The sequence below is a fragment of the Fusarium redolens genome (genome assembly GCF_020744475.1).
Source record: "Fusarium redolens strain MPI-CAGE-AT-0023 chromosome Unknown BKA55scaffold_4, whole genome shotgun sequence".
Classification (NCBI taxonomy): Eukaryota; Fungi; Ascomycota; class Sordariomycetes; order Hypocreales; family Nectriaceae; genus Fusarium; species Fusarium redolens.
In genome coordinates, this window is record NW_025763667.1 from 1205635 (window position 1) to 1221163 (window position 15529).

General features: G+C 48.6%; 5 protein-coding genes across 5 annotated transcripts; 3 read left to right on the top strand and 2 right to left on the bottom strand.

Annotated features, from left to right (window-relative positions):
* The first annotated feature begins 925 nt into the window (after positions 1-925).
* BKA55DRAFT_637494 (soluble quino protein glucose/sorbosone dehydrogenase) lies at positions 926-2870 on the top strand. The gene is made up of 3 exons (XM_046197059.1): positions 926-1514; positions 1565-2333; positions 2385-2870. The coding sequence occupies exons 1-3, from the start codon at positions 1209-1211 to the stop codon at positions 2726-2728; spliced, it is 1419 nt and encodes a 472-aa protein (XP_046052951.1). The 5' UTR covers positions 926-1208; the 3' UTR covers positions 2729-2870.
* BKA55DRAFT_560317 (WD40-repeat-containing domain protein) lies at positions 2871-4430 on the bottom strand. Its single transcript, XM_046192082.1, has 4 exons — positions 4323-4430; positions 4188-4229; positions 3964-4079; positions 2871-3906 (listed from the first exon to the last, which is right to left on the bottom strand). The coding sequence occupies exons 1-4, from the start codon at positions 4323-4325 to the stop codon at positions 3150-3152; spliced, it is 918 nt and encodes a 305-aa protein (XP_046052952.1). The 5' UTR covers positions 4326-4430; the 3' UTR covers positions 2871-3149.
* Positions 4431-4901: 471 nt separating this feature from the next.
* On the top strand, positions 4902-5964 carry BKA55DRAFT_591291 (uncharacterized protein; the record flags this gene model as incomplete). The annotated part of the gene is made up of 2 exons (XM_046195218.1): positions 4902-5021; positions 5071-5964. The coding sequence occupies 2 exons, from the start codon at positions 4902-4904 to the stop codon at positions 5962-5964; spliced, it is 1014 nt and encodes a 337-aa protein (XP_046052953.1).
* An 825-nt stretch (positions 5965-6789) lies between these two features.
* BKA55DRAFT_504831 (uncharacterized protein) lies at positions 6790-9061 on the bottom strand (the record flags this gene model as incomplete). Its single annotated transcript, XM_046187129.1, has 2 exons — positions 6790-7801; positions 7848-9061. The coding sequence occupies 2 exons, from the start codon at positions 9059-9061 to the stop codon at positions 6790-6792; spliced, it is 2226 nt and encodes a 741-aa protein (XP_046052954.1).
* Positions 9062-13358: 4297 nt separating this feature from the next.
* On the top strand, positions 13359-14090 carry BKA55DRAFT_536086 (uncharacterized protein; the record flags this gene model as incomplete). The annotated part of the gene is made up of 1 exon (XM_046189778.1): positions 13359-14090. The coding sequence occupies one exon, from the start codon at positions 13359-13361 to the stop codon at positions 14088-14090; it is 732 nt and encodes a 243-aa protein (XP_046052955.1).
* Between the last annotated feature and the right edge of the window lie 1439 nt (positions 14091-15529).

Consider the following 15529-nt stretch of genomic DNA (forward strand, 5'->3'; position numbering starts at 1 on the left):
GAAACCTCATCAAATTCTCTGGGATCTGATACGAAGGCCTTATCATGCCAGTGTTGCACAAGAATTGAGAAAATGATCTGTCTCCCAGCTTACTATCATAGCACAAAGCTAAGTGAACTTCTCTCAATAGGGGGCTTTGCCTTGAGGCTTTCCATTAGGCCAAGTCATAAAAAGCAATTTCTGGTTCAAGTGCAGTGGCAAATCGGTGAAGCAAACCGTCTCCTCAGAACAGGATAACAGATCAGGCATCAATACGTTTTGTATCTGAAGCACCCCTAAAATATTGAGTATACATGATACCAAACTGGGTAGTATTCATACTTAAAGTTTGGACGATGGAGAGGACATGGCGTTGTGTGGCACCGGTAGTACGACTGAGATAGACTTTGTTCCTGCATATTGGAGATTGGGCCTAACACGCAGACCTCGACGTGACAATGATGATCGAAACAAGAATGGTTTTGTGATAAGAGATTTAGTGATGTTTCAGCCTGAATCGTACAATATGTTAATTAAAAGAGGTCTGTGTCCATCTCGATTGAGATCAAATGACCAAGTTAGCTGTATTTCGATAGGTTAATTGGAGTGATGTCAGAGATGCTCAGTGATTTAGGTGGAATCACTGTTTCGATCTTGAAAGGCTCCCAGACCACTGTTGTTAAATACGAGCAATAGCAGCAGCCCGTATTCTCTTGACAGGAATTGTATTATATAGTTCGTTCTTGGCACAAATGGCCGACGTATTTCATAGGCGTACTCGTATATCGTTGCACAGCCTCAAATATTCATGTCGACTTCTTCAATCAAGCTTTTTAAGTTAAGAGCGATCTGGGGCAAACTGGAATGATCAACCGGAAGCATCACCCGTCTCCTGCCTTATTGGATGATTGAGAGCTGCACCTTCTTGGCTTCGGCATCAATGACACGGCAGGCAGGGCATGGCTGGACCCCGAGTACCTCTTACCCCGACTTTTTGTCATTCGTTTAATCCGATCTTTCCATGCCTTGCCTTGCCTTGCCTTTGCTCTCTTTTCCCACTCATCACAAACATTGTCATCTCTCTTTATGCTGTCATGATTCACGACTTTATGCTCATTCTTTGATACCCAAATTTCATACATACACATTTCCCATCCGTATCTGTTCTTTACTGCATCCACGAACCCTGATCTTTATACTCTCCGACGTCATTCCCCTCGCCGTTGAAGATGGCGTTCCTCCTCCGCATCGCCACCATTGCTCTAATCTCAACGCTCATCATCTCTTTCGCTTCAGCCCAACAATGCAGCTACAAAAAAATCAAGCCAAAGAAGTCTTCGCCTGTTACCGCTGCTAATTGGGAATATTCCGTCATTGCCAAAAAACTAAGACGACCTCGAAGCATATTGTTTGACAGTGAGGGTGCTCTCATTGTCATAGATTCTGGAAACGGTATACTCCACATGAAACTCGATGACGCTGGAGGGACATGTCTCCAAGTCTCAAAGACGACGACTTTGCTTAAAAAGGATAATGTGCGTTTACATCCACAGTCTTAAACTATCGACCACCAACTAATTTACAGCTAAACCATGGAATCGCCATTTCAAAGGATGGCCGCACCATATACGCCTCCTCATCAGAGAACGTCTTCGCATGGTCTTACGATCCTAAGAAAGTCACGCTGGATAAATCCTCAGAGCAGACACTAGTCAAGAACATGACCAGTTCAGGCCATAGATCACGAACTCTTCTCCTCTCACAGGATTATCCTGATATGCTCGTCGTTTCCAGAGGTAGCAACAAGAACGACGACGCAGGAACTGAAGTCCTTGCCTCTGGCCGCTCTCAACTTCGTGCCTTCAACATCTCATCTTTCAGTAACAGGTCCTCCAATCCGAAGACCTATGAATACCTTGATGGCAAGCTCCTCGGCTGGGGTTTGCGCAACTCGGTCGGCGTAGCAGAACACCCCGATACTGGTGGTTTATTCAGCGTCGAGAACTCTTACGGCAAACTAAAACGGGATGGCAAAGATATCCACAATGATAATCCGGGCGAGGAGATGAACTTCCACGGCTATCTGAATGGCTCTACGGCGAGCCGCGACAGCAATTATGGCTACCCATTTTGCTTAGCCCTGTGGTCCACAGACAACTTTCCTAAGCTTGGTGACCTCAAAATTGGCGAACAGTTTGCTGGTGATCGTGAGTCTGATCGTTCTCGTCGAACCGATCGGGAATGCGAAAGGGATTACATTGCTCCAGTGCTAGCTTTCCAAGCCCACACTGCGCCTTTGGATCTGAAGTTCAACAAAAACGGCACACGGGCCTATGTCGCTTTCCATGGAAGCTGTAAGTTATCATCCCCCTTTACCCCCTGAGCCACTTGGCTTACATACTCAGGGAACCGCAAACCCCCGGTTGGATATCAAGTTTCGTATACCGACTTCGAAAATGGACGACCTGTGGCCGCCGCTTCACAAAGCAGAAACGCCACCACACCCATCATTTTCAACAAAGACCTAAAAAAATGCCCTGATGACTGTTTCCGCCCTGTCGGTCTGGCGTGGGACTCAAAAGATCGGTTGTTCTTCACCTCTGACAAAACTGGTGAGATTTTCGTGCTAAATTACAATGACACTGCCCGGGGTGCCAATGACGATAATTCTGCCTTCACCTTACGTCCTGGTTCGGCTGCGTTGATCGTGGCACTAGCCGCAGTTATCATGGGAGGCTTCCTTGCTTGATAGTTCCAAGTGAACAATTAAGTTCTTGTGTTTCAAGAAGGCTTGAGCGTGCGTGCGGAGTGTTTGTGTTTCTGAGTTGGAATAACAGCTTTAGTTGTGGGCGCAGCTGTTTTGTATCGTCATAGCAATTCAATATTCGAGCATCGATAACATAACATTGTTAAAAATTCTCAGTTCTATTACTGAGCCAGAGTGGCTCTCTTGATCCATCACAATGACCGCCAGAAAAGTTATCGGGCCCAAGCCCGTGATATACGCAAGCCCATCTATAGCATTATTCGGCTACATTCGCGCTCATCACGTTGCGTCCCACATCAGGTTCAAGAGATCATAGCAAGATAATCACCCTTTTGTTTGCCTTGAACGCCTGGCTCTCCTATTTGTACTCATCGTTGCGTTGCGTGCTTTACTTTGCCGCCATCTATTCCTCAATTGTCTTGACGCACTCCCACTCGCCTCGGAGATTCTCCTTCCACAACGACACCTTATTGTCCTGACCGCTTACCGCCAGCACATTACCGCTGAGCGACCAGCTAACTCGCCACACAGCCGCCTCAAAGTTGAGAACCTTAGATTCCCACTGGGTAGGGTTTGAGGGGTCAGATGTCCAAATACGGACTGTCTTGTCCTGCGAAGCAGAAGCGATGTATGACTTTTGGAGGACAGTAGGGGACCAGGCAACATCACGAACCCAGTCGGTGTGACCAGTCAGGGGCTCACGCTCTTGCTTGTAGGTCTGAGAAGCAGCATCAAAAGCCCAGATCTTGAGGACGTTGTCGCTACCACCAGAAACGAATCGTCGGTTGCCGGTAGCACCAGGACCAGGAGCGCTGCTGACAATGCTTCCAGGAGTAGTAGCGGGAGCCCAGGAGACAGAGTTGACGCCGAGACCGTGGGCGGGGAAGATGGTGTGGTCGATGCTGTTGTCCTTGAACTCGAGAACGCTCACATTGCCGTCGGAGGAGGCGCAGGCTAGCAGGCAGCCAGCCTCATGGGGAGACCAGGAGACGACGTTGACCGAGGCCTTGTGTAGGTTGAAGTCGTAAATTCGCTGCCATGCGTTGTTTTGTCCGCCCTGCTCTTTCCAGATGAATACCTTGCCATCGTAACCAGCCGATGCGAGGATGTTGCCGTACTTGGGATGCGCCCAAGCAACACACCAGACGGCACCCTCATGTCTGTAAGTCCACCCTGTCAGCTTCCCCTCCTTAGAGATAGGGGCGATTCAAGCCTACCCCTTGAGAGTCTCGATCAATCGCTGGGTTTCGCCCTCAATCTCAAAGATCTTGATTGTCTTGTCGCCAGAGCAGGTAGCTAGCTTGCGCCCGTAGTAATCGAGGACAGCATCATGCTGATAGAAGCTGTCAGTTTGGTTCGAGATCGCGGGGAGAGACTTCAGGTCGAGCTTGGCTATGTATTACATAGCTTCAAATCGCATCAATCGGGAGTAGGAACGTACAATCATGTCCTCATGACCAGAGTTGGAGATAACTTGCGCCGACTAAAGGGGTGGGTTAGCTATAATAGAACAAGTTGGGTGTTGTTCGCTGAAGACAGGACAAGATGAAAGTGTCATGATGCATGCATTACTTACCATCTTGCTAGATTTCACACCAAAGTTACAGCGCAAAAGAAAACAAGAAAAAAGGATGGATTATAGAAGGTGGCTATCAGAGGACACGATACCGCCCATGACCTGGAGCTATCTGAGGTGGCCAGCGCCAGACCGTGGCGGTGGTGACAGTTGGCCAAGCTAGAGTCACGTGCATTTAGGCGTGACCTTGAAGTCCAACACCCCACTTGCCGCATTTGTCTCCGAACGGCGCAGTACGTACCGAGTTTAATGTTGCCTCGGCGCAGGCTTCCCCGGACGGGGGGCGGGAGAGCGGGCAATCACGAGCCATCGGGACTCGGTCATGGATTGGAACTTGGACTGGATTTCTGGGGAAAGCGGCTGTTGGATTATTCATCTTCAACCTCACATCTACCTTTCTTTTGTCTTTGTTCAAACTTCAACCGCCTACAATCAAGTTTCAACCAAACATTCGATAAGTACCTTACATACTATACGCGCCACTAGACCCATCACGTAGGCCGAGGCATACTACCTGCTCAGTGCTCTCTCAGCATCAGCATCTGCATCAACTCATATATCAATAACATACACATAACCATGGCGGACGCTTCATGCAGCGGAGGAACACCCTTCAAGCGTCTTATCGACCACCAGGCCCGAGATGTCAGCCATCATCAAGACAGACTCGTAGATCGCGCTGGCCCCCAAGGTCATTCTGTAAGTACTCACACATCCTATCAAAGACCTATAGGCTGAACGTCCTCAGTCTTTCAGATCTACACCACAACATATGCAAGGAGCAGATGGCTTTGGCGCGTTCATGGATGGTCCCTCAACCCTTCCAGGTATCCCTCAGCATCATGCAGCAGGAAGATTAGCAGCCCATGCTGCCGTCCTTGAACAGGGACACTCACCAGCCTTTCACGCTGCACAAGCACCACAGTTTCGTCAAGGGCATCATTCTCCTTCAGTCGATGCAAGTAATTGGGCGGCCGACTTCAACCGTTTCGCAAATCAGTCACAGCAACGTCAACCTCTTCAGAATGGCTTCGCTCAGCCTGCACCTCAGATGCATCAACCAGCTCCCCAGATGAACTTCCAAGCCGCGTTTGTGCAACCAAACGCTACTTTCCCTCCTATGTATGGCCAGGCTAACGGTGCTTTCATGAATGGCAATGCTGCGACGACTCAAGAGGCTGGGTTCGATGATGAAATGTCAAAGTGGATGGCTAACAACACCGGCGGTGGGATGGAAGAGGTCGACGCCATGATGGACCAGATGGCTCGTGAGCTGGAACTCAACGACGCAGCAATAGCCCATGCTGAAGCTCAAGAAGCCTCACAGCAGGAAACAACTGCTGAGCCGACATTGGCGGCGAACCCTACCAAGCTCGCGACACCAGATATTGCCAGCCTTTCCCTTGAGACAGAGGAGGCAGTGGTCACAGAACCTGTTGAGGCGGCAAAGACAAAGTCAGAAGTTGCAGATGCTGCAGAGCGTCTTCTTGAATCAGTTGAGCATGAGAACGGCGAGAAGTGGAAGAACTCCGTCTTCTTGTCGTTAATGCGAGATTTCCGAGATGGAAGGAAAGATATCATCGACAATGAGATTCGGGAAACCCCAGAGAATGAGGCAGGCGTTGTGAAAGACGCTCAGTGACGCCTGCAAGACCTTGACGAAATCAGACGCATAACCTCCGGAGTGCGTTTACAACATCACGATACTATCGAACATTCTCCAGCAAATTATAGTAGTCCGCATCAAGACGAGTTGACGTCACGGTGGGAAGTTGGATCGATGAACGACTCGCTGTGGGATGCAGCCTCGTTCCCCAGTTCTTGCGCCGCACATCTCAGTCGAACGACGTTCTAGGGTAATGGAACCATAACAGATCAAGCTGGACCTTTAAGGTCCATTGGAGTAGAAGGGGAACGCTTTGTCCAGGTATATAATGGCAAATCATGTACATCATCGTTAGAAAGTCAACCTTGGATATGAACCCGTTTGAATTAACAGGCGTTGACATTGACAATAATTATAAGTACAGCTGATAATCATATTTTCAGGCTACAAGAACAGCAGACTCATGTACCATATGACAGTGAACAAAACACACCTATAGCCAGAGCAATATACAATCACATATCAAAAAATTGAATCAATCAATAGGCATTTCTTTTCATAAGCGGTCAGTCGCTCCCATAACTCCAGATATTCCCTTCCTTTCATTTGTGACCCAAAATGCAATCCGTTACATAACCCTCGTTCCTTCTCCCATGATGCAGTCTTGAGTAATGACAGAAAAATCAGTGGCAGACACGACGGATATATAAGAATCGTGTCGTCCAGTAACGGCTCCCTAGTCTTGTATGCATAACGCCGTGATATCGAAGAAAGATGTGCAAGGTATAAAATGGCAGGGCTCGTCATGTCTAAGTAAGTGATCCCGTGCCAAATGAGGGCATTATAAATGAGATCAACTCTTTATAGTGACGTCCATGAGCAACCGCAATCGGTAAGTGACGGGTTTGTTCGTTTCAGCAACTGTCGAAGTGCTTTCTTGGTCTCAAGGTCTGAGCGCTTTGTGAAGGTAAGGTCCAGTTCATCAACATCTTCATTCTCCTCTTCAACAATGACCATTACAACCTTCTTGCCATCTTTGGTGACCGGCTGCGTCTCACTTCCGTCACCAATGATCTCGTATTGAGTGCAAGTCGCCACGGATTCTTCACCCCATAGAAATCGGCGCTCAACCATCTTGTAAACATGAGGGAATACAGGCAGGGGTTGTTTCCAAGAGTTCCAGTCGGCTGTGGATGAGCTAGAGTAGGTGCTGTATGTGGTAGTGGCATCTTCGTAAACAGTAGTTGTCGCAGGAGGTGGATGATAGGTCGAAGAATTTTCACTGGGGTAGATAAAGAACTCGATGACAGTGTCTGGCCATGTGCATATCCAAGGCTTTTCGCCCTTCTTGGCATTGACGGGGGCCTTGTTCTTGAATCGATGGAAAGAGTTGTAGTCTTCATATTCGTCGCTGCCGTCCCAACCTCGCTTGCTCAGAGCACCAAACTTCTTCTCGGAAACGATGACAGTCTTGTTGTACTTTGTCCTCAACCACCAAGCAGGACCGCGTGCAATTTCCAATGTGTCGTTGACTAATACCATACGTGTTGGCTGAGGAATGCTGGGAGGTTGAGCACCCCATGGAAATGGGGTGTCCTTATCACCAATAGCTTTGAGAGTCAAATTGTAGCAAGGTTTGGACTTGGAGCTTGTGTCACTATCGATTTGAATCGACCACATAGGGATGACAATGTCACAGGACCAGGCCGATGACTGTTGCGAGTCGTTGAAGCAGGCATTGCTATTCTGAGGGCTGGGGTCAATATTGGGAAGTGCAAAACGCCCTTTGGCCATTGGTGGTAAGTCAGTCGGTATAGTTGTAATGATCTCAGGGTCATATGTTGTCGTGGTTGGAGGTTGGTAAGAATATTTGCTGAACAGGAGTTAGCATGATAGTGAAAGTAAATGGAAAAACTTACTCGTTTGGATCAGGGGGTTCATCTGGGTTATTGTTATGGTTTTTCGTGAGCATAGTTCCAATAACGGCACCCATGATGATGCCCATGAGCATCAAGCCAACAAGCAGGAGGCAAATAGCCCAGTAAGGTACAATTCCCCAGAGCTTCTTCTTTGCCCGACGTTGCCATTTGTTGACAGCAGGTTTCTCGGACGTTTCGGCGGCGGCGGTGTTGATGTCGTGATGGCTGGCCTCAGAGGCATGGCTTCTGACTGAAGGCCGGGTCCTCGGCAAAGCTAGGTCATCATCCGTTGATGAGAATTCAGGATCGCGAGTTGCCATACCGATTCCACCAGCTCCTGGGATTTCCCTGGTGGGGGATGAGGGTTCCGACACGGGCGATACTGGCGATACTGGTGTTTGTGTTGCAGGTTTAGGCACATACGCGTTATCCGGATATCTGGTGTAGGGCGGCAGTTCCTCCATATGGCCCAATGGGCCGACCAAATCACCTGCCTCTTCTCCATCCGGTCCTAGTTGTCGCTGATAAGTTCCTCCCAAGCCGTTGAATCCCACTGGAATCGAGGGTGTGCTGCTCTCGCCGGAGGTGGTGTTCTGTGTGTAAAGAGCATATGGATGAGTTGGAGCTTGAGTGCCTCCGTAAGACCGATCTTCTGGTATGGCTGCGTTGGCGGCGGTAGATGTAGTAGCCACACTCATTGTTCGCTGAGGATACATCTGGTACGGATGAGAGGGACCAGAGGGCCCTGTATATGGACTTTCGGCGCGAATGACCGGAGAATCTGACGATAGACTGTGGTTGTTGCGTATATGAGATCGGTCAGCAGTTGATGTACCGTCGTTTCGAAGAGCAAGAGAATCATGATTTCGGTGAGGCTTGGAGATGCTAGAAGGTCGATTGCGGATAGCAGGTGCGATTTCGTCTGATCCACCAGAGACAAGCGGTGCCTGTGATGACTTTGTGGATGCCGATTGTTGCGAAAAGGATTCAGTCGATGATAATGACGATTCGGGTTGGGTATTCGAGTTTGAAGTCGGGTTCATGGAAGAAGAAGAGGTGGCATTATCGGACGGTCGGAAGCCATCCGCCACCATCATAGCACTGAGATCGTAGTCATCATCGGCACCACTACCAGTGGACAGCCTCAAGGAACGCGAGCGTCGGGTCGATGAGCGACGCGAGTTGCTAGAGTCCTTCCCGTTGTTGGGATCCATGGCGTGGTGAAAAGGGAGGCCAGGGCTTCAAGCCAAAGACGCCGACAAGGGCGTGCCCTACAAGTCGCTGAATTTCGAGAGTTGAAGTCGACGTTGAGATCCAAAGGGGCGATGAACGGTCGGGATTCGAAGGGGAGCGGTCGGCAAACCAATGGCGAAGGGAGTCGTTTTCGGGAGATAAAGTCAGATAAGGAGACAGTTTGTAGCGAGCGAATATTGAGTTCGAGACGGGAATTTCGATGACTCGAGTCAGGTCGATAACCGGATGAGCGAGAGTGATTGACAGATTCGATTGACTGATTGATTGATTGATGATGATTTGTTTAGGCGTGGTTGGAATGGGATGGATGGATCGATGGGGATTGACAGGATGGACAGAACTGCAAAAAGCCAAGAAAGAGAAAGCGGGTTTCGAAGAGGAGCGAGGGAGCGACTGAGTGGCTACACAGAAGGAGGGAGACTGGGAGAACAGACCAACAGGAGACAAGCAGGTGCCATACCAAGAGAGGGTCCCGACTTCCAGCGGGCTTTAGTGGGCCCAATGCCCCATCCTAAGCCAGTCAGAGCTGGTCTGGAAAGGGGAAGACCTCCAGGAGTCGGGACTAGGCTCAAGATGGTCTAGAACTGCCTGAGCTAGCAATTCAACGAAGGTTTTTTGTTTTCCTTGAACCTGCGTTGAGTTAACTACCAGAAGAGTTCAGGGCGCGAGAAAGCTTAATAAAGGCCTAACTCAAGAGACAAAGAGAGGCATGCACGAGGAGAATACGGTTGTGCGACACTCAACACATTCTTAATCCTATTAAACAGTCAAGATCTGCAATAGATTAACTCTCTTATCTGCAATTGAACCCTCCGTGTTCCCCAATGTGTCCCCCCATCCTCAGAGGAAAAACCACAGTTCCCCCTGGGTTGGCAGTGCAAGTGCCTGGTCAGGTTTGGAACGGCGGACCAGGGGGGCGAGTGAGCGCCCTGGATCATGCGATTGGTGGGCCGAGGACCCCGTTTGGAGCAACAGCCAGTGAAGCAGCTTGGAGCGGTTTCAGCAAGCAGCATTGGGCTTGTCCTGGGCTGGGTCTTTGTGGATGGATCACTAATGGAGAGGTTTCATTCCTGCGTCATTGGTCATCGGAACTTGGTACTCGCAAGACTCTATTTTTGAAGGTTTCTGTACGGATATGGATATGCATAGCTGGGTGTTGATATTGATGTTTACGTGGTGGATCCTCGTATTTACAGTCACCCATTCCCTAAACACATCATGATGCAGATTATACCATAGTATGGATATAACTAGTCTTCACTATTGTCTTCATCATTGGAAGACTCTGCTACAATTGTCTTGCAGTCATGTCATGGATACTGTCGCCATCGGCTCTCCTGCCGCTTGGCAACCAAACCTGACTAGGGGTTGCGCAGCATCGGTAGCACACTCCGAGGCATTGGCCTTCCATTATCGGTTCCAGTTGGTTTTCACGCGCCAAGATCCTTGTGGGAATGGCACTTTTTGTTTACAGTCAAGTTCAAACTACCGTGATGAGTTCAGGGTCTACCATGAACAATTAAAGATACTGCGTGGGTAATCTGATCTTCGTCTAGATGGAGATCATATGAACTGATTCCCATGCTCTGTTTCACTGCATGTCTTGTCAGAACTCAAGTTCAGGCGCTTCCTTACTTCCATCACATTCCTCACATCGCACTGCACCAAATGGGCGATCCCGGCCGAACCGGCAGCGATTTTCTCTCCTGATTCCCACTGGGGTCTCAGTGTCTGTCATTCCCGGTCTCCGCTGATCTCACCGAGATGATCTAAATATTTGCTCACTCAAGCGAAAACTCCATCTTCATAATAGATCCACATAATATCCAAGTTTTTTCCAAGTCGTCTTCTAGAATGTCATTTGTTGATTTGCACAGAATGAGGGCTTTGTCGCTGTTAATTTCCCCGTTTGTTCTGAATAGCATCCAACGGTCGGCTAGTCGGCTCTCTCTCCCTGTATCCCTGATGGCTTGCACGTGGGCTATCCCTCATCTCACTTGTGTTGATCAGTGAACTTGGCTGTTTCTCAGGTTCATGTATGCTTCGGAAATGTGCAACACGACTCGGAGCATGCTCAACGGTGCACTTTCTCTCAGAGCATCCAACCAGAGTCTTCATCTCGAGTCTCTCAAGATGCAGACAAAGTTGGACGATTTCGATGTATGCGTTGTCACTGAGAAGATGGTGTCAGACAGATGGTTCTCATTGATCTTTGCACAGGCAGGTGAGATCTCTCTCTTATATCTGCCACACCGGTTGAAAATGAAGCGTTGAAAATGCTCGCCTTGTTTTTTCTAACCCACTCTCATGTCATGTCTGGGGTACAGTAGTTTCCAACTGCCGACTAATGAATGAACCGAGCCAACCATGATATCAAACCCGACTCTCGGGTTGCTTGATGTCTTAACCACATGTTCAACATGAATATCATTAGACAACGAGTTGAGCACTCGCATTGTCCACAGATCACACGGTTGACAAGATGAATCCTTCAAAATGGTGATCTGTGTGAAATGATGATTGTACTAGGTATACTAGATTGTCAGACCTTGCATACTATGCTACCAGAGTATCAAGTACACAATATCTGTTATCATACCATCAACTACATGTTACCCTACAATCAAATGTTCACATCTGTCAACCTATAAAGTCCTAGAATAGTCTATCAATGAAGCTCAAAAAGGCATGTACAGTATGCAACTCTCGACCCTTCATCCCTGGATCGTCAGCCTTATAATTCATGTTTCGTTTCGTTTCTGCACTTCCACATGCCTCTTCACTCCAAACAGCAATTCTACCCTTTCTAAAGGCGGCTATCTTCAACCCCGTCACATTTTTGCTCACCTCGCAACTGCATAAAACCTCTTCCAACCCCATCATGTCACAACACAACCCCCCTCTCTCACGCATAACCAACCAGTTAACCCTGTTACGGCGGTAGCTTGCATGCTCCAGCAGCCAATCGTTGCGGCTCAACATCACCGCTTGAAAACGTACCGCGTAGAGCAGACCACCGCACTGCAGCCTCGTTTAACTTGTTTCGCTCCAGATAAGAGGCAGTGAGAAAAGAAAAAGGCAGCCACAGCGAAATGCATGCCGCTGCATGACGTCTAGGCGTCAGTTATCCACTATCCTCGAGCGTTCGCATGGCTCCGCAGCCTGTTGTGTTTAGTTAAAGTGTCCTGATTTTATGATAGTCGTTCGTGGATTATGCTGTCGAACGGATCTTGTGTCAGCCAAGTTTCAAAGAACTTGGACTCTCGGCCAATTCAGTTCCATGGGCTGTGTCTGTTCGTGTTCCGTAGCCAATTAAATTAATCAACCCGAGCTGTCAATCACATAGTTCAACTCAATATCTCATTATCTAGTTAAGACTAATTAGTCCAACCTGACAACTACTGGCGAACCACCACAGCGTGCAGTGTTCGCTTCACATTAAACTACTCGTCCACGAGATTTGCATCTCTTACACCCTCATCTCCGTCCTAGATCATCTATCACCTTACCCCTCTCCAAAGCAGGGCGAACGTGGCGCACGATCGCCCAGCTTGCACAGCGTCCATGACCCCTTGGCTGCTCGCCCGAGAGCCTCAAGGAACGTCTGTTCCCTCCCGCCGTCAGCCAAAATTCACTGGCGAGCCGTCACTTGCAGCGTACCGGTGCCGTTCCGTACTGCACATCACCTGGAGCGTCGTATCGTGTGAGCCTGATTGCACAGAAGACGCTGCACGACGGACGGTCTTCACACCCACTCACTTGCTGACTCCAACTCCCCCTGTCGTTCTTTGCTTCTGCCGCTACCACAGCCTGTCCTGTTGTGCAATGTGCAACAACCATAGGAGACAATAGCCTCTTTTCTCGTCGCCCGCAGAATATGAGATGCCTTGACGAGGCAGCCGATCCTGACGATTGCGTTTGTGCAATGATAAATTCCAAGTACGTAGACGTTGTGTAGACCTCGCCTAGTCCGTGTGTTTAGTTCCCATTTATATCATGCTCCCATGTCCGTCTCTCGTTTGCCTCGTCCTTTCTTCTTTAGCTCTTCTTGTCGATCTCTTCTCTCTTGAACAAGGAACCACTTCTTTCTATTGTCTTTCTACCACGCTTGGCAAGCATCACCTTGCCTTCAGCACAACACCAGCCTCAGCTCACTGCTTTGGTTCGTGAACTGCACACCATCAACACATTCTAACTTCACAAATTCATTGCCACCCGCCTCATTCTCCAAGTAATCACCATCTCTAATAATCCACCATGTCACGTTCATCCGTCTACTCAGATGACAGTCGTTCATCAGCATGGACAACTACTTATACCCGGATACCTAAGAAACAGCCCAAGGCTCTCCGATTTCTCTCATGGGTAGCTGGAGCACCACCTGGAGCTACAGCTGTCAAGAAGAGAACAAGAGACTACCGTGATGACCGTTCAGTCAGTTCCGGTGGCTCGACGTTCTCTAACTGGGATCAGTCCGACACACAACTCTACTGGGTTGTTCATCCCAATAGCTACTACTACAGCGGTAGTAGCAGAGGTAGCACCAGCAGTGGACATGGTAAGCGAAGCGGACGGAGTCACAAGAGCGGAGGTGGCTCCCGTAAGCACTTTGACGGAGCCGTTCCCCGGCCGCCAGTGGTTCAGCCGATGAACATGAACGGCGGCCCCCCACCCCAACATCCACCTCCGCCTCCGATGGCCCCACCCATGGATGGAGGCTACGACGGAGGTCCAGGTTATGATGCCGGTTACGGCGATGGTATCTATGATGAAGGCTACGATCCCAATTTCGGTGGTGGTCCTCCTCCTGCCCCGATGATGGGCGGGTATGGTGGTCCTCCTCCTCCTCATATGCCTCCACCACCTCCCATGCATCCCCAAATGCCCGGTGGAATGCCCGGTGGAGCTCCCTTTATCGACTTGACTGGCCAGAACCACCGAGGAGGTCCCCCTTCAGAATCAGACGGTTGGAGTTCTGATGGGGATTGATGTCTTGAGACTGGATTGACGAGCAAAACCTATTGAGTAGTGTTGTGCTTTCTGTTCACGTTGACGATTGTATTTTGGATATGTATAGCTAACAACTTGGGATGGTGAACATGGCGTTATGGGAACTCAGTTATGAGACAACACAACTGAAGGGTGATGAATGAATTCATGATTGCTTACATGGATCAATTTGACGAATGTCGCTTGCCGTTCTTTGTTTCTTCTTGGCATGGCCATCAGCGTATTAGCCGCTTGCACTTCAATTCGCAGGTTTTTGGTGCAATATTACATATATAGGATTTGATAATGTGAGTTGCAGCTCTGTCCATCTTTTGTTCTATTGTCATACGCCTTTAAAAAGAATGTTATGTAATAGCCATTGATTGCTTCAACTTACTTGAACTACGTCACCAAGAAATTCTTTCATCTATCGTAGCACAACTCTAGAACCCAAGCCATCGAACTATATAACAAGGAACGAAACCAGAATTGTTAATATCTATTTTGATATTAGAGAGCCTAGACCATTCGATGATTGCTACCGGGTAACTAACAGACAAAATGACGTCGGGATAAGTCTCTACCATTCACATGCCTCTGATGGTTCAAGAAGTGTCGTGTGCTCCCTCTCACATGTACGATACGTAATATCTGCAGTATCAAAAAAAAGCCTTGGTGTTTGCCCATTTCATTCTCTAGGTCCCCCACCCGCCTTCGGCTTTGAGCGATGCACCAAAGCCTGCAATGCATCAAATGTTCCTAACCCCCATGTCAACAAGGCCTTTTGACCTTACGCATCAACCAATCATAATCATCAACCGGCGTTCGCTTGCCGGGAAATGGTTGAAACACAGCCTCCTGGTGGAACAAATACGGTCTAGTGCCCGATTGGATCTCGGCGCCGCTGTGACTCTTCCCGGTGATGCTCCGCCGGGAGGCTTGGGCTAAGAGTGCGGTGTAAGTCAACAATATAGAGACACAAGGGGGAAAAAGGTCTGGATTGAATATGACGACAGTGGTCTTGAGGCACGAAAGAAACACCCTAATTTGATATCCCTGTTTTTACAAGTTGGACGAGCTGTATAATGCGTTGGAAAATGCAGTCATCCTATAAGTGTCGTACTGTATGCAGCTTGAACCAATCCAATGTCATGTTCCGTTTTGCTCACAGAAAAGAGGCAGCCGAGCCAGGAGGGTCATCAGGTCAGCCTCAAATTGCCTTACCAAAGATCTTTGAAGTCAAGAAAGATTATAGGTGTTTGTGGTTAACGGTGGGATGGATCCATAAAGCTTTCTTGAACTTTATGAGTACTATCGTCTGAAGCCTCCAATGACAGCATAACATATTGAGACGCTTTATGTAAATTTATTGCACCAGCCATTAAAGAATACAATTCAAAGTCTGATTGGTACGGTTTCCCCTGTGTCAAAGATCCTAA